This window comes from Candoia aspera, chromosome 11, assembly GCF_035149785.1.
Source record: "Candoia aspera isolate rCanAsp1 chromosome 11, rCanAsp1.hap2, whole genome shotgun sequence".
NCBI lineage: Eukaryota > Metazoa > Chordata > Lepidosauria > Squamata > Boidae > Candoia > Candoia aspera.
In genome coordinates this window covers 9475321-9498779 of record NC_086163.1, presented here as the reverse complement: position 1 = coordinate 9498779, position 23459 = coordinate 9475321, and the positions used below count along the sequence as shown (strand labels likewise).

General features: G+C 42.7%; 1 protein-coding gene across 1 annotated transcript in view; it reads right to left on the bottom strand.

Annotated features, from left to right (window-relative positions):
- ADAMTS18 (ADAM metallopeptidase with thrombospondin type 1 motif 18) overlaps positions 1-12895 on the bottom strand; it is a 104025-nt gene extending 91130 nt beyond the window's left edge. Inside the window, exons 1-3 of the mRNA XM_063313094.1 lie at positions 12854-12895; positions 12601-12685; positions 8361-8677 (exon numbers count right to left, since the gene is read on the bottom strand). Of these exons, the coding sequence (XP_063169164.1) occupies positions 8361-8677; positions 12601-12685; positions 12854-12895 (444 nt within the window). The remainder of the gene's footprint in view (positions 1-8360; positions 8678-12600; positions 12686-12853) is intronic.
- Between the last annotated feature and the right edge of the window lie 10564 nt (positions 12896-23459).

Here is a 23459-nt window from a genome sequence, read left to right as displayed (position 1 = left end):
TTTCTTATCCAAGGAATCTCTAACTAGGTCATATCTATTCGATTGTTAGTTCATTTGTACATACCCTGGATTGCTAGTTAACCAGGTACTTTTCATTATGTTGACACAGCAACACTGGACTAGATCTGTAACAGGGGAGTAAAGGGGCAATAAATGCTCCCCAAAAAATGAGGGTAAGAGATTGCTGACCAATTAGATAAATGCAGGTTTCTCAGTCTAGACTCCCTCCAAGGCCATACTTTTCAGTGGCTGTATTATCATCATTATTATAAGGTCTTTCTTAATGGCAATAGGAATTTTCTTTTGAAGGAAATACAGTGGGCCACCATAACATTTGTTTTTAAATAACAACTGAAGACATTCCTATTCATCCAGGCATCTGATGGATAACAATTCCAGGACCAGACAAGTGTCTTTGAATGGCAAGTAAATGTATGTATGCATATGCATAAACAAAATGAATAGTGTTTTTTTTTTATTTTTGCATGTATTATTTAAAGGGTTGTTGGTTTACTATTGAAGGCTTTATTTAACATTTCTTTAATTGCATTTCTGGGAGCTGTTCTGAACTCCTCAAGAAAAAGCTATATAAGGTAATGCTATTATTAATATTAACTCCTTCCCAAAGGACTCTGCTTCAGCGAAGGATTGTTATCTTGTCGTGGTGCTGGAGCTTGAGCACCTCAATGATGCCATGAGCTAAACCATGAAGGGCCACCCAAGACGGGAAGGTCATGACAGAGAGGTCAGACTAAATGCGATCCCTGGGGAAGGTAATGGCAACCCACCCCAGTATTCTTGCCGTGAAAACTCAATGGATCAGTACAACCAGAGATATGTCGGTATACCATCGGAAGATGAGACCCCCAGGTCGGAAGATGGTCAAAATGCTACTGGGGAGGAACAGAGGATGAGCTCAACTAGCCCCAGACGTGATGACGCAGCTAGCTCAAAGCCGAAAGGACGGCTAGCGGCCAACGGTGTTGGTGGTGAACGGCGAATCCGATGTTCTAAGGATCAACACACCATTGGAACCTGGAATGTAAGATCTATGAGCCAGGGCAAATTGGATGTGGTTATTGGTGAGATGTCAAGATCAAAGATAGACATTCTGGGCATCAGTCAACTGAAATGGACTGGAATGGGCCACTTCACATCAAATGACCACCAGATCTACTACTGTGGACAAGAGGACCACAGAAGAAATGGAGGAGCCTTCATAATTAATAGTAAAGTGGCTAAAGCAGTGCTCGAATACAATCCAAAAAACAATAGAATGATCTCAATTCGAATTCAGGGCAAGCCATCTAACATCACAGTGATCCAAATATACGCCCCAACCACAGATGCTGAAGAAGTTGAAGTAGAGCAGTTCTATGAGGGTCTGCAGCACCTACTGAACAACATGCCTAAAAGGGATGTTATTTTCATCACGGGAGACTGGAATGCTAAGGTGGGCAGTCAAATGACACCTGGAATTACAGGTAAGCATGGCCTGGGAGAACAAAATGAAGCAGGACATAGGCTGATAGAATTTTGCCAAGACAACTCACTCTGCATAACGAACACTCTCTTCCAGCAACCTAAGAGATGGCTTTATACATGGACTTCACCAGATGGACAACACCGAAATCAGATTGACTACATCCTTTGCAGCCAAAGGTGGTGGACATCTGTACAGTCGGTAAAAACAAGACCTGGAGCTGACTGTAGTTCAGATCACAAACTTCTTGCACAATTTAGGATCAGACTAAAGAGATGAGGGAAGACCCACAGATCAGCTAGATATGAGCTCACTAATATTCCTAAGGAATATGCAGTGGAGGTGAAGAATAGATTTAAGGGACTGGACTTAGTAGACAGGGTCCCGGAAGAACTATGGACAGAAGTCCGCAACATTGTTCAAGAAGCGGCAACAAAATACATCCCAAAGAAAGAGAAAACCAAGAAGGCAAAGTGGCTGTCTGCTGAGACACTAGAAGTAGCCCAAGAAAGAAGGAAAGCAAAAGGCAACAGTGATAGGGGGAGATATACCCAATTAAATGCAAAATTCCAGAGGTTAGCCAGAAGAGATGAGGAATTATTTTTAAACAAGCAATGCGCGGAAGTGGAAGAAGACAATAGGATAGGAAGGACAAGAGACCTCTTCCAGAAAATTAGAAACATTGGAGGTAAATTCCAGGCAAAAATGGGTATGATCAAAAACAAAGATGGCAAGGCCCTAACAGAAGAAGAAGAGATCAAGAAAAGGTGGCAAGAATATACAGAAGACCTGTATAGGAAGGATAACAATATCGGGGATAGCTTTGACGATGTGGTCAGTGAGCTAGAGCCAGACATCCTGAAGAGTGAGGTTGAGTGGGCCTTAAGAAGCATTGCTAATAACAAGGCAGTAAGAGACGACGGCATCCCAGCTGAACTGTTCAAAATCTTGCGAGATGATGCTGTCAAGGTAATGCATGCTATATGCCAGCAAATTTGGAAAACACAGGAATGGCCATCAGACTGGAAAAAATCAACTTATATCCCCATACCAAAAAAGGGAAACACTAAAGAATGTTCAAACTATCGAACAGTGGCACTCATTTCACATGCCAGTAAGGTAATGCTCAAGATCCTGCAAGGTAGACTTCAGCAATTCATGGAGCAAGAATTGCCAGATGTACAAGCTGGGTTTAGAAAAGGCAGAGGAACTAGAGACCAAATTGCCAATATCCACTGGATAATGGAAAAAGCCAGGGAGTTTCAGAAAAACATCTATTTCTGTTTTATTGACTATTCTAAAGCCTTTGACCGTGTGGACCATAACAAATTGTGGCAAGTTCTTAGTGGTATGGGGACACCAAGTCATCTTGTCTGCCTCCTGAAGAATCTGTATAACGACCAAGTAGCAACAGTAAGAACAGACCACGGAACAACGGACTGGTTTAAGATTGGGGAAGGAGTACGGCAGGGCTGTATCCTCTCACCCTACCTATTCAACCTCTACGCAGAACACATCATGCGACATGTTGGGCTTGAGGAATCCAAGGCTGGAGTTAAAATCGCTGGAAGAAACATTAACAATCTCAGATATGCAGATGATACCACTTTGATGGCTGAAAGCGAAGAGGAACTGAGGAGCCTTATGATGAAGGTGAAAGAAGAAAGTGCAAAAGCTGGCTTACAACTAAACCTCAAAAAAACCAAGATTATGGCAACCAGCTTGATCGATAACTGGCAAATAGAGGGAGAAAATGTAGAAGCAGTGAAAGACTTTGTATTTCTAGGTGCGAAGACTACTGCAGATGCTGACTGCAGTCAGGAAATCAGAAGACGCTTAATCCTTGGGAGAAGAGCAATGACCAATCTCGATAAAATAGTGAAGAGCAGAGACATCACACTGACAACAAAGGTCCGCATAGTTAAAGCAATGGTATTCCCTGTAGTAACATATGGCTGCGAGAGCTGGACCATAAGAAAGGCTGAGAGAAGGAAGATCGATGCTTTTGAACTATGGTGTTGGAGGAAAATTCTGAGAGTGCCTTGGACTGCAAGAAGATCCAACCAGTCCATACTCCAGGAAATAAAGCCAGACTGCTCACTTGAGGGAATGGTATTAAAGCAAAACTGAAATACTTTGGCCACATAATGAGAAGACAGGACACCCTGGAGAAGATGCTGATGCTGGGGAGAGTGGAAGGCAAAAGGAAGAGGGGCCGACCAAGGGCAAGGTGGATGGATGATATTCTAGAGGTGACGGACCCATCCCTGGGGGAGCTGGGGGTGTTGACGACTGACAGGAAGCTCTGGCGTGGGCTGGTCCATGAAGTCACGAAGAGTCGGAAGCGACTAAACGAATAAACAACAAAAAAGGACTCTGGAAATGGAGCATCTCAGGAGAGGAAAAGGACGTCCCAAGGAATCCAGTATCACCCATAAATGATGTGATTATCCTTAGTGGGATTATATAATCCTGGTTATCTTCATCATATCCATCTCATTTCTTGAGAGCAATTCCAAATCAAAGGTGTGCTCTTCTTTAGGAAGTCAGCCTGGTAATAAACTTGGACCCTGCAATTTGGACCCTGAAGTTCCAAGATATGCTACTGACTGCAGCTTGGCATGATTGAAGCAACCAAGGCAATTGCATAATTGAAACAGGAAAAGATAAAACAATTCCAAACTACACATGATGGATGAAAATATTATCTGCAGTGAAAATGGAGCTTAGTATCACTGAAGAACAACATCAGTAGAATCAGCTAATGCATCCAGTTGCAGCTTTTCGGCCATCTAACAGTGATATATGGAAAAACTGCACAAGATTCTAGACTCTGTTTTATGTAGATGTCCTGTCATATAATCAAACAATCAGTGTTTCACAATTTGGGGGAATTCAGCTAGCAAATGGGACAGAACTGTTGGGACCCTTTTCTACAGAATGTGAAGACCTGAGATTCTTCGGGCTACCAAGCACTTCATTATCAGACCCAGCTCATGAGTGGGATCAAAACTTTCAGATGGAGAGTTGGGGGGAGAGGGGGTTAAGGAACATTTTGGAGAATTGGGGGGAGGGGTTAAGGAGTAAAATGGGTCTCAAAAACCTTGGAAATATTTGAAACACTTAAAATTGAGGTTGGTTTTTCCTTAAGGCGCTCCCCAATCCCAAGATCCAGGCTAAAAAAATCAGCCACAGACACTGTTGAACCAGCATGACTGGCCACTGGAAGAACCCAAGATAAAATATGACTAATTTTGCTCTACAGATTACTAACAATGTCTCTACCAAAAGTAGGCAACCTTTGGTCCTAAGTCATACATTTCAAGTGCCCTCTGAAAGCTAACAGTTTTCTAGCAAGAGTTACATGTTTCTCCCACTGGGGAGCTTCAGAACCATGTTTGGGCAACATGTGACTCATGACAGACTACTTACAACCCTGCTTCTTTAGGATGTAGAGAACCGAACCTGATTCCAGATAAAAGAATGCCAATTTAAGAAGCATATACAGTAAGCTCATTGCTTTGCTCTTCCCTTATTGCCTTTTTGAGCTGGACCTCTGGACTTTGCTTCTGTTGGCCAGATACAGCTCTGTCCTAAGCAGATGTCTCTGTACTGACTCATAAGTATGACTGCAAGAAAGCCGCAATTCCTCTGCTCTTCATTTCTAGTGATATTACACGGAGATTTTCTGTCAGTCTCTCCCAATAAATTTTCTACATAGTCAGGAGTAGCAAGCCAGCAGCTGAGGGACAGGGTTTTCTGAATTGCTCACACATATACTCCAAACCAAGCAAGATCAAAGAATCTCTGCAGTCCGTTAAAATGCCATTGCTTCCAAATCCCATTGTGATGTTTTGGGTTTGAAAGAATAGGCCATTGCATTTGCATTGTGGGGAAGCTACTGCCAATGAAAGGAACAATGGAATGATTAGTGCTGCCAACCATGTAAGGCAACTGTTTGTTTAATTGCCATGACCAAAATGAGTAGGAAAGAAGGGCAACCTAATTGTGGCAAGGGGAGGGGGTACGGGTGGTGGCAGTCACAAGCATCTCACTGATATCAGAGGTTGGGTTCACACATCACATCAAGGTATAGTTCATTTGGTTACTAAGCAGTGACTGGCTGGATACATACAACATGCCAAGTCAAAAACCAACCACATTATAGCTGGTTGATATGTAGGCCCAGCAAATGACAACACCTATAATGAAATTATCACACAAATACCATGACTTATGGATTTCACCCACTGCTGTGATGCAAGTATGTAATTGCAGAATTTGTATGATAATGTCATTGGGGGGTATTAGGTCCTTTGACATCACTGGTACCCAACCAACAGCATGCTCAGATTATAATTCAAAATTCATTATTTTAAAAAAAACTAGTCATCTCTAGGGATTTCCAACTGTGTCGCCCTGTGTCGCCCTGTGTCGCCCAATGACACCCTTTCATCCGCTGCAAGACTCAGCATCAAATCCAGTACCAGGTGTTCAGAGTAAGATCCAAAAACTCTGCTTTGGAGAGCTGTATGATCAAACTCCTCCATGAACTCAGCAATACTGTGCAATCTTTAGGGCTCCACTTAAGTCTTTCTGCAGATAGCACGCCAATATCAAGGGATGAGCCAACAATACAGGTGTGTACTGCTTTTCACTCTGTAACATGGTGAACATTCAAGTGAAGTGGCAAAGAATCCCAGTGAGACAATCTATTCTTCCCCATCTGTGCTGACTACAACAGTTCTCCAAACAGATGGGGGTGGTCAGATCTTTCTTTGCACATTCAGGCAGATGTTCAAGAACTGAGCCTAAGACCTAAATACAAAGCATGCTGTCTACCACAGAACTAAACTGATTTCCTCAATCCTCATTCAAGAATCACTGACCATATCATGCAGCAATGACCACCAAATATGCACTGAAAAAAATCTAGACTATCATTAGAGGGCAGCAAAGGAACAGGGCTGCAACTAGGGTCTGTGTCACCCAGGGAAACATGGATTCCGCACACATTTTGGTGCCCCCCCAGCACTCGTTTTGGTGCCCCATCAGCACTTATTTTGGCACCCCACCAGCGCAGCACCTGGGGCACATGCCACAGTTGCCCCCCACACACAGTTGCGGCTCTGCAAAGGAGGAGGGAAAAGTTTTTGCTGCCATCTAGTAGTCCTCTGAATTTTTTTAGCCCGTACTGAAAGGCTCCTTAGAACATTCATACAGTACTCCTGAGTACTCCATTACATTCCTTTACCTTGCCACTTGTTTTCTCTGCTGTCTTTACCCCACTGAATTGTATTGGTACAGTTAGTGATTCTATACCCAAAGAGATCTTTACAGCCAGATGGTGGTGGACTTCAAATGGATCTACTCTAGCACAGTAGATGCCCATATTCCACTGCAAATATTCCAAGATGGACTTACTGTTTAACCCAAGGAACTCGACTTTCCTTCGAAGAGGAGTCCTCTGAAGGCTAGTTAAAGATAAATCCTCCCTTAAACCAAGCTTGCTTCCTGATGATTTCATGCATACCATGACATTTCTTAGCAACAATACAAAAGTATTCTTCCTTTAGCTTCTTCAGGATTTTTCTTCACTTTTTCAGTCTAGCCTGTAGTCCTGAGATTTCCTGGTCATCCCTGTCTAAGAACTAAGTTTAATTTTTGGAGATCAGCTAAGTTGGACTAGGTACACAAACTGTGGATTGGTACACCATACGCCTCCCCAACACCTTGAGTGCAACTCCACTAAGTTGCAGAAAGATTTTTAAAAAGCTGACAGAAAGGAAAAAAAAGTATTAAATACACTGGGCCTTCATCGGACTGAATTATGTTTAGATTTAATTTGGTCAAGCTTTCTCGGTTTTGGTCTATCTATGCTCACTTTTTGAAGCATGCCCCCTGCAACATGTCCCACTGCAACCCTCAACTACAAAAAAGTTGTATGATCATGCATACATATATCTACGCACCCCTGTGTTTCCCTTGTACAGCAAACAAAGATACATCAGTGTTACTCCACAATGCCCAATCTCAAAGACTACATAACAAAATGTTTGATGGGGCCCTTCTATGGAACAGAGGCCAAGAGTCTTGAATCTCAAGATCTCCTTTGGGAGTCTTCTTTTTTCATTACAATATTTGGGATTCATTCTACGAGTATCATATAGGCAAATGAGTAGTAAGACTGAGACTAAAGATAATATCTACTGTACAATGCATGATAAACCTTAACTTTAATAAACTATTGCCCATCTCTGTGTCATACATATATCTGGAATATTTGATGCAGAAAAGGAATTCCCATGGATGAACATCTGCCCTCCAAGTGTTCCCATTATTCAAGAATCAATTGGAGAACCACTGTTTCTCATGCAGTGATATAATCTCTATCCAAAACTCTTGCTGAATGCCAAGAAATTAAGGGTGAGGTGGGGTGGAGGCAAATGTTGCAAGATTTTGATAAATGTGCCAAAAAGAAGATCTCACAGCAGTTGTCTGGAGAGCTTTGACAGTAGATTGGCTTCCCACATTGCACTAAGCCACAGTTTGTTTAAACATAGCCTACCAACAAATCGCAATTGGTTGAGTTTGCAAAAATCTGCCAAGCCATAAAGCATAGCTTATAAACCACAACAGAAGGATTCACACATCCTGCTAAAGCCAAAAGGTATAAATCACTTAGCATGATGCGCAAACCCAGACCGTGAATCTGGCCTTCATGTCATAAGATATAACATAACTGGCTTCTTAACAAGACCGTATAGAGTTCCCCAGCAAAACACATCTTGGAGGCCTGGAAGGAGGATCCTGCTAAGCCAATGGAAGAGAACAAGTGTAGTGGAAGGGGAAAAGACTGACAACACATAACACTTACCAAACCTGTGCACGTGGATATGGCAACAGAAGAAGAACTATAGTTCCTTATAAATCCCTGATAGAAACACTGTTCAATGTCATGATCCTGAGAGTCTTCAATGCCATCTTTCCCAAGCACCTGGACAGTCACATGCTGGCTCAGAAAGTCTGAGGGCTTGAGCTCCAAATGCAGTTCCTGTCCAAATGCTGAAAACCTGTAGTGCAAGGAAGCCTTTGAGTTCAGGGTGGATCTCTTTCTTCTCGCGCTGTGCAAAATGTCATGCGAGAGATAGGATCCGCTGGAGTCCACCTCAACAGGAGTAACAAAGATGTAATCTGGAAGAAGGTTAAGAATGGGGTTAGCCGCCAGGCTTCATCTCCCACGGGCATCTTTGTGTCTCTCTTGGTCTATTGGTTTAGCCCGCTTCCTTTGAAAGCTACCTTCCATGAGACACATCCTCAGAGCCAAACTTTTAGAGGGACATGGCCACAACACCCGTTCATTGGGCTGAAACAGGGAGTCTGTCACTTGTCGATTTAGCCATGACTGCACAATTCTTCTGAAATATTTGGATGCTGCTGGCTGTGCCTTGGGACAGCATCCTTTTATTCTAACATTTGTGTTATTTTATGAGCCACCTACAGCCATGTTTGGATTAGAGCATCTTATACGTTAAAGCCAATAAAATAAATAGTTTGGGGCCAAGCCCCCCACCCCTCTCCCAGGTCAACTGCAAAAATTATAAAATATAGTTTGCTTGTTCCTTGCTCTTGGATCAGTCCTGCTAGGAGAGAAAGAATGCTGCAGCTGCAGACTTTCCTGGTCTTTCTTGTGGAGACATTTGTCATTTAACTGAATGTGATGGCAAAGGATCATCCTCACTGGAACCTCATTGGACAGCTTTCCTCTTCTCGGCTTAACCTACCCCATGGGAAATGCTTGAGTACAGGGGTGGTGCCAGAATGGGAGCGAAATCCATGTTTGCCCAGGGTGACACAGACCCTAGTTGCCAGCCTACCTTGAGCTCCTGGAGGAAACCTAGCAAATAATGATCCTCATAATAAGGTTATCCCTCTCTCTCCGGGCTTCAAGACTTCTAGCTGCAGAGTCCTTTGCTGGCCTGACTGTTCTGTCAACAGGTTATAAAAACTTCATCCAGCTGTCATACTGTACAAATATGCCAAGCAACATTGAGCTGCTGATCTCTTCCTCTTCATTTCCCACAATCCCCCAAATGGTTGTCAAGTCAGGGGGCTTGTGGGAAGTTAACAAGATGGGCAGATCCATCTGCATTATGCTGGAGCAGGGTGGAATAAACAAAGAGCAGGACAGGGTGACCCTGAGCAACTAGCCAAGTCTATCAAGAGCTGACTCTGGTCCTGGATTCACTGCATAAGTATTCCTACTGAGAATAATTTGTATGGAAGAACATCAAAGATGGTCAGACTGTGCATATGATAGGATAGCAAGCTCCCAAGTGTAACTTATTCTAACAACACCCTTAACTGTTTCTATTTCTACATCCTTCTACTATGTCATAAAACCCTGGGCATAGGGGCTTAGAAGGGCCCATCATTCTTGTTTGTTTTTTTAATGTGCCATAGATATCCATGGTTCTGTGATGGCATTTGAGAAGCAATGTCCAAAACAAGAAAGTTAGGGTTGGTGCCAAGCCCTTTAAGCTCTAGGCTCCAGCTTAAAATGTATCTCTTCACCCAAGCACTCAACTGCACTCCTACATTGCCTTCTGATCTCCTCTGATAACAGCTTGTATTTTAATTTTTTAAGCTTCTTAAGGTTTTAAGCCAGCTATTTTTAGAGGGCCATTATTATATTCTTTGTGTTTTCATTAGTTTGCATTTATTAATAATGGGTTTTAAATTCCTCCTTATATTGGGCTTTAAAAAAAAAACAACTCTGAAAAGAACTCAAAGAAATAAATGCAAAAAAGCAAGCCATACTGCTCTTCTCTATTTCATAAGCTGGGAAGATAAGCTACCCCCTCCCCTTGCCTGGTGAAACAAAGATGTTTTTGAATGGAGCTGTTATTATCTCCTCATCTTAACAAGCTTGCAAATGGAGGCATCATTGCTTGCTTTTTCCTGTAGAGAGGGGAAATGTTATGCTGAGAGCATCTCACTTATCACCAGCAATGTTAATCAGAACCTCAGGATGCTAAGCAAGGCCAGTAGCCAAAAATACAAGCAGCTGCATGAGTGGGGAATTCCCCCAGTTAACAAAGGCTGCAACACTCCAGAGCAAACACTTCACACACCAGGACGCATTTTCACCACAGAACCAGGCTCATTAACATGCCTAGTCAATACATTGTACTTCAATCTTCCTAAACTGACTGGGATATCCACAGCTGCACAGCCCTGCATGGATATCTTAAGGCAGCACATAACGCCAGTGGTTTAAAATTCTTCATAAAAAGCCTGCACTGGAATGCAAAAAAGCACACCATGGAAATGTTTGGAACCCTATGCATCCTTTTTAATGTGAAATTAACTTTCAGTCAATGGTGGCCTTCCATCTCCTGCTTTCTTTGAAATCTAGGAATCATTCCTTGCCTGTTCACACATGTTTTCTTAGAGTGCGACTTCTCTCTAGCTTCCCACCTCCCTCCCAATTCTCAGTCTCAATCTCTCTCTCTCTCTCTGAGCAAAGAGTTAGAAATGCTTGATTTTCAAGTAATTCTTTCTGTTGCTATGCTTTGACTTTTTTTTTTAAGTGAGACTAACCTTTTTCTTACAAGCCATTCATTCTTCCTCTTTTTAAGGTCTCCCTCTGGATTTCTTTCTTTTCATTCACGTTATGAGTATGCATTGACATAGAACTTGCTCTAGTATTGACCCATAATTATTTTCCCCTGCATCTTTTTTCTATGGAAGTACATTTTCCGAATAGCCATTGTAGTGAGAGCAGTTGGAGTGCTGAATTAAGACTGGGGAGGTCCAGGTTCAAATCTACTCTCAACCATAGAAGTAGCCAGACATCTTCTCTTAGTCCAATCTACCTCACCTCCTCCTTTGTTGAGGAAACACTGGGAGAGGGAGTGTTAAGTCCATCCCCTTGAGTTTCAGGAAGAAAGTTTAATTAAGAACTAAATATACTTGTTTCACATAGCCTTGTTCTTCATCCTTGAAACTCAGGGTGGAAACAAATGGACCTGATGTTACGTAACTTATCTCTAGCTTTATTGTAAGGTTACATTAACAGAATCTTGCAAGTCTGAAAGTATTTCTCCCTTCCTATCCTTTTACTGTCCGGAAAAATAGGGAGGGACCTTTTCGAAATGCTTCCCATGCCTCCTCTCCTTCTGTGGACTGAGATATCTTTTACATAATGATTGTCCCATCTTTGGCTCTTTCCCCTGTCTCCCAAGGTCATTTCCACATACCATTCCACCTGATTTCTAACTAAAGTAACTTTGTGATGTGGGTGCAAGTTTGCAGTTCCCACAGTTATTTCCCCATTAGTATTAAGAGTCTAACAGTTGCTTTCTAAAACATTGTGAGTCCAGCCAGAGTGCCGGACCAAACATCTCTGCTTCTAAGCAGCTCTCTTCCAGAGGTCCCCAGGAAGCACAAATGTAGAATAATGCTCAATACTGAAAGCATCAGCACCAATTGCATTTGACAGAAGACAAGGGAAGAGTTTACACCCCAGGGAGCTTACAACAGAGGGAGAGGAAGGGGACACAGGCAGCAGTTAAGACCCAAGTATGTCTTAGTTTTATTTGCATGTATTTAGGTTTTGTTTCAGGAAGGACAGGCAGGGAGATTAAAGGATTGTGCTAGCAGACCAGAGCAGCCTCCCAGCCCTGGCTAATTCTCAGCATCCGGTAACCTGAGGTAGGAATACTCCATAGTCCAGTAATACACCAAACATCCACACAATGCTACAGCAGTTTAACACACCTTGTCCACAGATTTAGCCAGTGCACCCTTGGATCTTCTCCACTGCAGCACTTCAAGACAGGGCTTCACTGGAAAAGCCCCATTTTGTAGATGAGCTATACTGAGGTTCTCACCTGTCCGGGACCACTTGGGGCAGCTGGGGCAGGCTGAGAAGGGAAACTGGCCAGGGCCCACTTCTGCCCATGTGGGATTCCAACAAAATAACCCCGTATTACAAACTAAAGCCTCCCCAGCCAAACCTGGCTCTTCTTCCATTCCTTCTGGCCCTAGCAAGGTGAGAAGGGCATTCCTTTTGATGCCCTGCTTGAGATTTGGTGGTTAAAAGAAATACCAACCCTGGTTGAAGGCGCCGAGGCCACCGCTGTCACCGGTTAACGCTGCCGCCAAAGCGCCGCAACAGAGGCAGCACAACTGGAGAATCTGCAGAGAGAGAGAGAGAAAGAAAGAAAGGGGGAAAAGACAAAACCCCCAGGCAGAGAGAGAAAAGAGAAGAATCTGAGGAGTGGCTGATCTGCTGGCCGGGGGCAGGGGGCAGATCTGGCCGGGCGCCCTCGCCCGTTGGCCAGGCAGCGGAGGTGCCCCACTTACCTCCGCAACGCTGCCCAGCCAGAGGAGGGTGAGCGCGTGCATGGAGGGGCTGTTGCCAATCGCCACGGGCAAAGTCGACAGGAAGAGCTGGAAGCAACGCCCGGGTGTCTCCGCGGGACATCGGGGTGGAGTGCGGAGGGCGGGGGAGGACGGCTCTACCTGCCGCCGCCGCCGCCGCCGCCTCCGTCACCACCACCAGCAGCAGCAGCCGAGCCGTGCAGCGGGAGTTCCACTCCCCACCACATGTTTACAGCGCTGGGGGCAGCCCGCTTTGGCATCCCCCCGCTGCACCGCCCCCAGCGGCGGGCACCGGCGCGGGGCAGCCCATCCCGAGAGACGCGGCGCGGGGCAGCCCCTCTTCCCCGCCTCCGCCCTGGCCGGCGCGCAGCCCGGGGAAACGCGCTGGGGCAGCGGCGCGCGGAGGAAGGGCGAGGCGCGCGGCGCAGCTGCCCGGCTAGCTGGCTGGCTCCGCAGCGCGGCGCGGAGGCCCCCCGGGGGCTGCAGGGGAGGGGCGGGGCGGGGCGGGGGGCACGGCGGAGCCTCCAATCGGGAAGCGCGCAGTGGAAGGGCGCCTTCCCGCAGGTCGGGGGCGAGGGCGCAAGCGAGCGCTTCCACTCGGCGAGGCTTCCACTTGCTTTCTCCCCGCCAGCCTGTCCGGGGCTGGAAGGAGAGGTCCTGCCTGAATCCTGGTACTTCGCTCTCATCCGCAACCAAATAGGAATCACACCAGTAACGGGGGCAACAGGTGCGATTCTAGGTGGCTGGAAAGGAAGCGCCGCGATGCCAAAGCGCCTGAGCTCCCAGGTGGGTTTCCAGGAATGCGGCGAGATCAGAAACTCCAAGGACACCATGAATTTTTCATGCATTACCATTCAAAGCGGGGCAGGTCAAGAATCAAACGTTACGAGCCGAGGTCTCGTCCCGTATTACTGGAATCATTGCGGGGTCGCTAAGAACCAAATGAAATCAAAGCGCTAATTGCAGTAATGAAACGTGCTCATGGGCTTGTATATAAGAGAGAGAGAGATGGACAGACAGACAGACAGATGGCAGATTTCTGTCGATTATATACGGATGGGTAACATGTAAGATGAAATACAGAATAATAATTGGCCCTAACAGTGGTCTCTTTTTCTTGCCAAATTGCCCACCAAACCCACTTCTTTAGCCAACTGACAGCACCATCATCTCAGTCTTCTGTTTCTGAGGCACGTGCCACTGCAGTCCCATACAGAGGCAGGGCTATAGTTTGCTTCAAGTCTCTTTAGCTCCCCTGTTGGTGTAGTGGGTAAAGGTGGAGATTTGAATTCAGGAGGACCCTTTTTAGAGCATATGCAGAGTGCTAAAAGGGTACCAGTAATTAAGTATGAATAGTTCCCATTTAAAAATAATGCATAAGATGTTCACGATAAAGTTGTCTTGACCTGAGTTGGGGTATCAATGAATGCAGACCTTCATGATATTTGAAGTGAAAGGTGGCTTTATGAAGAAATACAAAGGAGAGGAAGGCTCATTTGTTCTCTCTCTTGAAGAGAGAAGCAGAGGGGAGACAGGAAGCTCCTTTAACTAACATTAGGCCTGGAGGGAAACAGATTCAAGGACCCATGAACTCCCTTCCCCTTATCTATCTCTTGCTATTTGCTTGGGTAGTCAAAACAGCATATGGGTGCAAAGCAATAATACAATCTCCAACATTTAAGATGTTGAATTATAACTGGAAGTCCCAGATTCAAACCCCCACTCCGCAACAGAAGCTCCCTCCTGGGTTCTTCACAACCTGTCATTGAACCATGGTTTATTTTAAAAGCACAAAGGATGGAGTCACACAGGACCCAAAGTCATAAATCTAAGCAAAACCAAATGAACCACACTAGGATTTTGTGTGGTGTGGAAGCCAGGCCACTGATGCTTCTTCAACAAGCCATGATTCTTTAAAAATCTCTGGCTTAAATCATAGGTGAGCCAAACACATTCTCCAATTGTTTTATTCCCCCAGGGCAGGCAGGCTACTGTTCTTTCCCACTAGTTCGTATCTCTGCTGAATTGTGCACAGTGCTGTGCTTGTTCAAAGGAGTAAAAGTTAGAAATGTAGCTTCAAATGTGTTTGCATCAGGCATTTAAATGGAGTGATGGCCAATGCAAAGAAGTGGAGGTACAAGCTAGTTTTACCCTGTGGGCATCTTTGCATTCACCTATGAACAACAGATGCAGTGAAATGTATTTCTTGACCTGCATGCCCATTATTTCCCAACAGAGCTGTAGACTTGGGGCAATGACTTCTATGCCTTTTAAGCTCTCCGCCTTGCTAGAAAATGTCCCTTTGATCATACTGTCAAGAGGTGCTATGTGCTTTTCATAAATATGAGACATCCTTGTCAGCATTACCACTGAGGTGAGCCTAATTCTCACTGAGATGCTAAACATTGTGTCTCAGCCAGCATGCTTGGAGAACTTGCAGATGCTCTCCTCCCAGAATCAATAAAGGAAGAACATTTGCAATCCATGTTTATTTACCATCAAAGATCAACCTGATAAAGAAAATATATTTTTTTTAAAAAAATAGATACAGCTAAATAATCCATAAACAACTTTTCAAACTTAAATCTTCCCTACACAAAAATGAGCAGGGTCACACAGACAGCTATGAAAACTTTCATTTTATGGCAGTCAGTAAGGTATCATCAGAAATAAGGAAACATGTCACCCTAATATCCCCTTAAATTTTCAGGTGTTTATGGATATGCAGATACAAATCTAGGAATGATTGCTTAGATTTAAAATGAAGTCCAGCACAAATGAATTCACATGGTTTATTGAACAAACTACAATTAGCCACAGTTGCACACTATGCTAAGCCATAAATTATGGTTTAGGAACCGCAATGGGTAGATTCACAGAGCATAACAAGTCCCAGGATGGGTTGGAATGATGTGTGTACCCAGCAGCATCTTCCCATAATGGAGAAAGGCTGTAAGCAGGTGCTCCATCAGTAAAACATCCCAGACAAATATCTCAGGAAGGGGAACCACCATCTGCCTAGCTCCCCAGATCCCATTTTTGAACTGCTTCTACTGCGTATCCTAAAGTTCATCCTAGCAAAGCGCACAGTCATCTGCTTCATCTGGAAAAGTTCTCAAATTAATATTGCCATTTTTTTTTCCTTAGTGGCAGTACATTTAAATGGCCATGGATGGATGGATGGATGGATGGATGGATGGATGAATGGATGGATGGATGGACAGATCGATCTATGAAATGAATCTGATAGCATTTGACTGAAAGTAGTCCAAGCTTTTGTTGAACCTCCTTTTTGGATGACTGTAAGAAAGTTCTTCAGATCTCCATTATGTGGTGCATGGTTTGCATTTGGAATAATGTCCCTTAGCTAATTATTTTGGCATAGAAAAGGTTTGGAAATTGTGGCAGTAGTGGAAATGGATAGATTCTTCCATATCTATCATAAGTTACTGAGAATTCTGCTATAAAATCATACCTACTCACTAGAAGGGCATGGGAAAGGGTGGAGGTGAGAAAATTGCCAGCAAGCCTGCATAGATTGGGGAGAAAAAAACCCTGGAGCCAAGAAAATGCCCATTTGCAGTTTATCTGAAATTGGTTTACAGTGGGAAATTGCAGACACCAATCAAGCAGATTTAGTCAGTCTACCCTGTTTCCTGACCATAAACATTTAGTAAATTCTTGTTGGGGGAAAGGTCATTTCTCTTCAATCCCTTTGTAGATCCTTCAGAAGAATTCTGTTGAGATAAGATGGCCAGGTAGGGGGGTGGGTGGGAGAGAGAGAAAGAGAACTAAAAAAGAGGAAAGCAAATACATCAGCAAAACAAGATACAAATTTACATAGTTTTTGCAAACTCCCAAAAGCTTTTGGTCTCTTTTGTTCTATTTGTGATTTCAACTAGGGATGCCAAACCTAAGCATCAGATAAACAAGGCACTTAGGCGAAGAAGAAAACAGTCTTGTATGAAAGTGAAGTCAGGCTTCAGAAGTGAGCTGTGATATAAGCACAATCAACATTTGCCTTAGATATTTTTTCCTGCCTTCCTGATGTATTCCACAAGCCACATTCATGTGAACATTGACTGGACTGACAAACATTAAAATAAGCACATCTTCTGTCTAAATATGATTATATGATTCCCTGCTTTGCATGAGCACATTCTTCCCTACACAAAACATTAGTAATCATCTAAGCTAAGCATGCAAAGGTGCTTATGTGCCCACTCTGGCTGCATTTTCTGAGACCGAATTCTTATGGGACAAAGTTGTGAGTCTTGTGACTTTTTGCTTCCCAGCTAGAGTCACCTACACCAATTTCTACTAGGCGTCTTCAGTATTCTTCGTTTGTTATTTGATAAGGAGTAGATGCTCAAAGTTAGAGAGCTAGCATCTAGACTTGATTATATTATTACATTTTATTTAGATTAATTGGTATAAACCAATCTGAGCAGATTCTAGCCTTGTGGGATCTAATTTGTCCCTTAAGATTTTATTTATTTGTTTGTTCATTTGTTTGTCAAATTTCTCTGCTGCCCATCTCATATACAATGACTCTGTTAACTCCAATATCCCTCAGTCAGAGCCTGATGCAAAAGATGGATATTTAGAATTAAGAATTCTCAATTCAGGAAAATTGGTAGTACCTTAAATGAATCGAGATCATAGCCTGATTCATTTTAGCAATATAATTTATGGCATTAGGAAGTTACTGCTGTTATCACAAAAAAACAGGAGTCAGAAATTCTTCCATATCTATCACAAGTTACTGAAAGTTCTGCTATAAAATCATACGTATTGTCTGCTCAGTTCTGATATACAACTTTGACAGATGTTGTTTTTGTTAGCCAATATAAAGTGACTCAAAGGGTGAGTTTACACATGTATGTTTATTGTTCAAGAGCTGCAACTTCATTTGATGACATGTCAGTGAGAAATAGCAGACTAAGATCAAATACTGTGGGAGAAACAACTACCAAAACAAACCAGGATGGAGTAGAAAAGTTGTGGGTGATTTTGAACTTTTTTCTTTGTTTCTGTTATAATTTTCATCCACAGTGCACCACAAGGGACCTACAGCAGTGATACCATCAACATTGATTGGAATGAATTGGAATGAATTTATTCAGCTTCTTAGATGCATTGCCTGTTCTTTGAGTTCAGTGTAGCAAAGCTGCATTAAGATAAATATAATTTGGGAGTAATACAGCAGCCAGTTTGGTGTAGTGGTTAAGGTTTCAGGTTAAAACTGGGAGACCAGGAGTTCTAGTCCTACCTTAGGCATGAAGCCAGCTGGGTGACCTTGGGCCAGTCTGTCTCTCTCTCTCAGCCCTAGGAAGGAGGGAATGGCACAAACCACTTCCAAAAAACCTTGCTAAGAAAACTGCAGGGACTGGTCCAGGCAGTCGCCATGAGTCAAGACTGACTCAAAGGGAAAGAAAGAAAAGGGAGGGAGGGAGGGAGGGAGATATTTTTTTTAAAAAAAGCATCACCAAAATATTCTCATTTTATCCTTTTTAGAAGCATGAGTAGAACATTTGGCTTAGAAGAGAAAGACAAGAATCATTCTGAAGTTATGCCAAAAACTGCTATGGAATTTGTCAACAGTGCTTCTTATAATTGGGGTGCTAAAAAATTTCCCATGGATCTGTTTTTAGCTTACCTCTTTGTTGGGGATGCTGGAGGTGGCAATTCCTGATCTATTTTCTAGGGCTGTATTTGAAAGGGAAAATGTGATGCAGAGCACAGCAACAGCAGCACAATCCCAGGAAAAGACAACTTTGTTTTAAGATGCTGCTGACAGGTGCAATCTGCACACCCAGGCATGCTCCAAACCAGCTTTTCTCCTTTGAATCCAGACTGCTGCACAATCCAGGTTATTTTTTTTCCCCCTGATATATATTTTTCAATAATTCTGAAGCCTCCCAGGTTGCCTGTATTGAAAAAAGGGCCCTTGGGAGGAGTTTCCTCTTCATATCTTACTTTGGGATTTAATGGAAATGTGTTACTGACCCCTGGAAATATTATTGTGTTTTGAAAGATAAGGACATCCCTAAAACCCCCTTGACCACTTAGGAACTACAGAAATGCAAGAAGACCATGCTCCACCCAGGAGAATTGCACCACTATTCTCTTCTTTGAAAGAAATGGCCTGGAACTTAAAACAAGGGCCTGTAAGTGCTGGATTCATGCTTTCAGTCCTAGGCGTTTGTTCCTAATCACGGTGACGTCTAAATGATGATATGGTGTTGAGAGTAAGGAAGATGACGCTGATGGAAATATGCAAGAACCATTACCTAGGAAAAAGGGGCTGAAACCCTTTTTAAGTCCAGAGAAATGAGATAATGTTTCAAGTAGCTCAGGTAGACACTGCCCTGATTCACTGGAATATGATGATGGTGAGCAGCAGCAGCAGCTCTGGTATAATTAAACTTGCAAGATTCTGTCGTTATAGCCAATCTCAATAAAAGTAGTTTTAACCTCCCTGTGGAGTTGATTTCCTGGTCTGGTCTACCTAGTAGGGCTGACAATGTGCCAAGTGACATCACCATACCAACGTTGCTCTTTCATATGTCATCAAAACATTGCATGGAAATACGTAAATCGGTAGAATTTGAATGAAGATGTAGCAACACACATCCCGTCACTTCCTCCCCACTTCCATGGATGTTTAGGGTTTCAGTAAGATGCTAAATTAGGGAAACCTATATTACCAGATTTGAATCACACTGCAGACATATATTAACTTATTAACCCTTGTAATTAACTTACCAATATCGACATGTTTAGCAACAGTTTTTTTTTTCTTCTGTAAACCATCATTATAATTATTTTACTTACACAGAAGCGTTGGCGTACCATTGTCTCCATTAGTCACATTCTACCACCTTTGATGCTGCTGTTGTTTTTCTCGCTCACTACACTCCTGCATCTGGTGGTCTAATGAACTGCCTTCTTTAAATCCTAGTCTAAACTCCTTCTTCATAGCTTGCAGCTTCTAAAAGGCATCACACCCTTAATGTAGACATTAGCCAAATGTATATACATTTTCTATTACAATCCCTCCACAGTCAGTATTCCACTTCTCACTGTCTTAAAAACAGCTTGCTCATAATCCCCAGCTTGAGCTACTTGTGGAAAATCCATTCAAAAGGAGCTTCCACTTCTTTACATCAAGACCTCCCAATTAAGGCTTATGTTATTTATTGCCAACTGAATTCTTCAAAATTCGGCCTGCTGCCACATTGTTCTGACAATCCTGTTTGAAGATAAACCCATCTTAGCTGGATTCAGAGAGGATTCATGGCTGGGAAATACTTCATCTGAGAAGGACTAAGATGCAGTCATTGACAACCAGCTGAACAGGAGCCAGCAGGGTGAAACAGCTGCCAGAAGAGCTATTTATTTATTTGTTGTTTGTTTGTTTATTTGTTTGTCAAATTTATATAGCCGCCCATCTCACACAAAGTGACTCTGGGTGGCATATAATAAAATCTATTAAAACATACTACAAAACCAATTAAAAACAATTAAAACAATGAACATAGATAAAAACAAGACAACAAGTGGGAGAATATTACACATAATACAGCCAAGGTGTGGGCTCCCTATTACCAGGGGATCCCCAGATTTGCTGGAAAAAAGTGTTTTAAGGGCTCTCTGGAAGGCCATCAGGTTGGGGCTAACCTGAACTCATATCTACCGATGGGACGGGTAGATATAATTGGGAAGAGGCAGTCCTCAGATAACCTGGCTAATTCTGTTTTGTGCTGTGCTAGAAAAACATACCAAAGACATGTGAAGTGTTTACTCCTCTATACATAGCATGTGAGACCACATCTGGAATGTTGTGCACATTTTGGGGCCCTACATGTCCAGAGGGGCATTGACAAGTTAGAGGTCCAAGGATGGCAATGAAGATGATACAAGGACTTGAGAACATGCCCTGTGCCAGGCTGAAAGAAATTTAGATGTTCAGTCTGAAGAAAAAATTGGGGGAGACAAGACAACTGTGTTCAGGTGCATAAAGGGAAGCTACAGGATCATTAGTCAAGAACTATTTTCATAATCAGAGAAACTAAGACCAGAAATAACAGGTATATACTCCAGATACCTAGATTTTTTTTCAAATATAAGGAAAAAAACCTTGATGGTTGGACTGTACAACAATAGAACAGTCTACTTGTGTGGAGATTGTGGTTCTATGTGCCTGGAAGTTTTTTTTGTTGTTGTTGTTGCTGTTGCTGTTGTTGTTTAAAGAGGCTGGATAGGCACCACTCATGGTTTAATTGGTTTTTATGCATATTACAGATGGTTGGGCTAGATGATCCTTTAGGTCTCTTCCAACTCTACAATTTTATGAAGTTATGATTAGCCAACATGGAAACAGACTAAGCAACAAAAAAATATTCACAGTGCATAATGGTTCCTCCATGAATTTAAGTTTCTTGTAAGCCAGGAAAGCTGCTAAAATGAAATCCCAAATTCTCCCCAGTCTCTGGATTAAATTCTACATTCTTCAGAAGCCTCAAAACATTGTAATGGAAATGAAGCTGTTTCCTCTGAAGTGTTTTAAAATTCAGACATTTCAGGAACCAAGACCCACAAATTGCTGGCAATGCCAAGCAATAAAAGAGGATCTCAGCAGAACTGTTTTTTCCCCCATAGTATTGTTACAGGAGATATTATTTAAATGTTTAAATTCGTTTCATTCTTTTTTGGCAAACCTTTTTAATCATGATGGAACAGAGAGTCCCAAACTGACAGTCCATTTCAGAGCAAAAAACTTCCAGCAAAATCAAAAGGGATCAGAGCTCTACTTTCTAACTAATCCAACCTGCCTGATCCCAGATACTGTAGATGCTTTTGATTACTGATATTTAAATAGCAATTTTCTGCTTACATGATTTTACAGTGCCATTCTAATTTGATTAGTTCTACCCTTTATTTCACTTTGTTGAATATCCTCTCTGCAGGCACCACAAATGAAGTTGCTGCTAATATTCCTTTATTTTATTTTATTTTATTTATTGTCCTTGGCTGCCTAATCTGGATTTCAGGGCAGAATCTCCATGCTAAGTGCTTAAGAACCCATATGCTGTCCCTTCCTGGAAACATTTTCAGTCCAACTTTGCTAAATCTAATACTTATATTTGAAAAGAGATTAAATGACTTTTATTTTCCCCTAGTGTCACCAATATGGCATAAAAAAAAAAAGAAATTGAAAAAAAAAAACTACTAGAATGGGGAATTCCAAGTATGGAAACCAAAGCAGAATTCCTTTAAAATGCACAAATACAGACCATTCCTCTGGACAGCTTCCAAATATCATAAGCTTCTGTTGTCATGCACCAGAAAAATGAGCAAGGAAGAAACTGTAACAGACCTCTGTATTTTGTATGCAACAGAAACATTAATAATGATGAGTATGATGATAATATTCCCATCATTTAGTAGATAAATGTGGGGAAGGGAATTTCACAGTGGGTGGTCAAATTTAGATTTTTCAAGGGCTGGATTTTAGAAGAGTTTCCTGGAAGCTTGCCCAGGATAATTTAAAAAAAAAAGGTAACTGAATTTGTAAAACTCACCTCTCTCTCTCTCTTCCCCCCCCCCCAAAATCAGTGTGTTGAATTGACACATCTTGAATTGTTCCACAGAGATCAGAGCATTATTTCTATATAGAAATGCCAATTGATTTCCAATAAAAGCTTTGAAAATTCTGGAATCAACAAATACATGCACATTTGCAAGGTGTTATTTCTGAATCTACTGATTTATTTTTAAATCCCCCTTTTGTGCTGAAAAGGCATTCAGAGTAGCTAAGATATAGGCAACCATTTCTGAAATGCAAACGGCTTTTTCTGCAATGGGATTGAACAGCACACATGTATGGTGCCATTCATCAAATGGCAGTTATATCCTCTTGATGCCTTCTGGATGTTTTCAAGCACAACTCCCATCTATGGCAGCCAGCAGGGCTTTAAAAGCATTTAAAACCTTTTTGAAATTTAAATTTAAAACCTTTAAACCATCCTAACTGACTGTCAGCACCACAGCCGCTGGGAGCAAATTGCACATTTCCTGCAGGTCCTATGTGAAAGAAGTATTTCCTTCAGTTGGTCCTGATTCTTCCTGCACTGATATTCAATGGTTGACTTTAAGTTTTGAGACCAGAACTTGTGAGACAGGGAGAAAACCTCTCTGTGACATGTTATCTATGCCATGCATGATGTACTAGCTTGATCATGTCTCCTCTTAGCCTCCTTCATTCCACACAAAACAGCCCCAGTTAGTGTAGGCTTTCCTCATAGGGACCTGCTTTAGCTCCCTAAGGATTTTTTGCTTCCTTTTTTGTTGTTTATTCATTCAGTCCCTTCCGACTCTTCGTGACTTCATGGACCAGCCCACGCCAGAGCTTCCTGTCGGTTGTCAACACCCCCAGCTCCCCCAGGGATGAGTCCGTCACCTCTAGAATATCATCCATCCACCTTGCCCTTGGTCGGCCCCTCTTCCTTTTGCCCTCCACTCTCCCTAGCATCAGCATCTTCTCCAGGCTGTCCTGTCTTCTCATTGTGTGGCCAAAGTATTT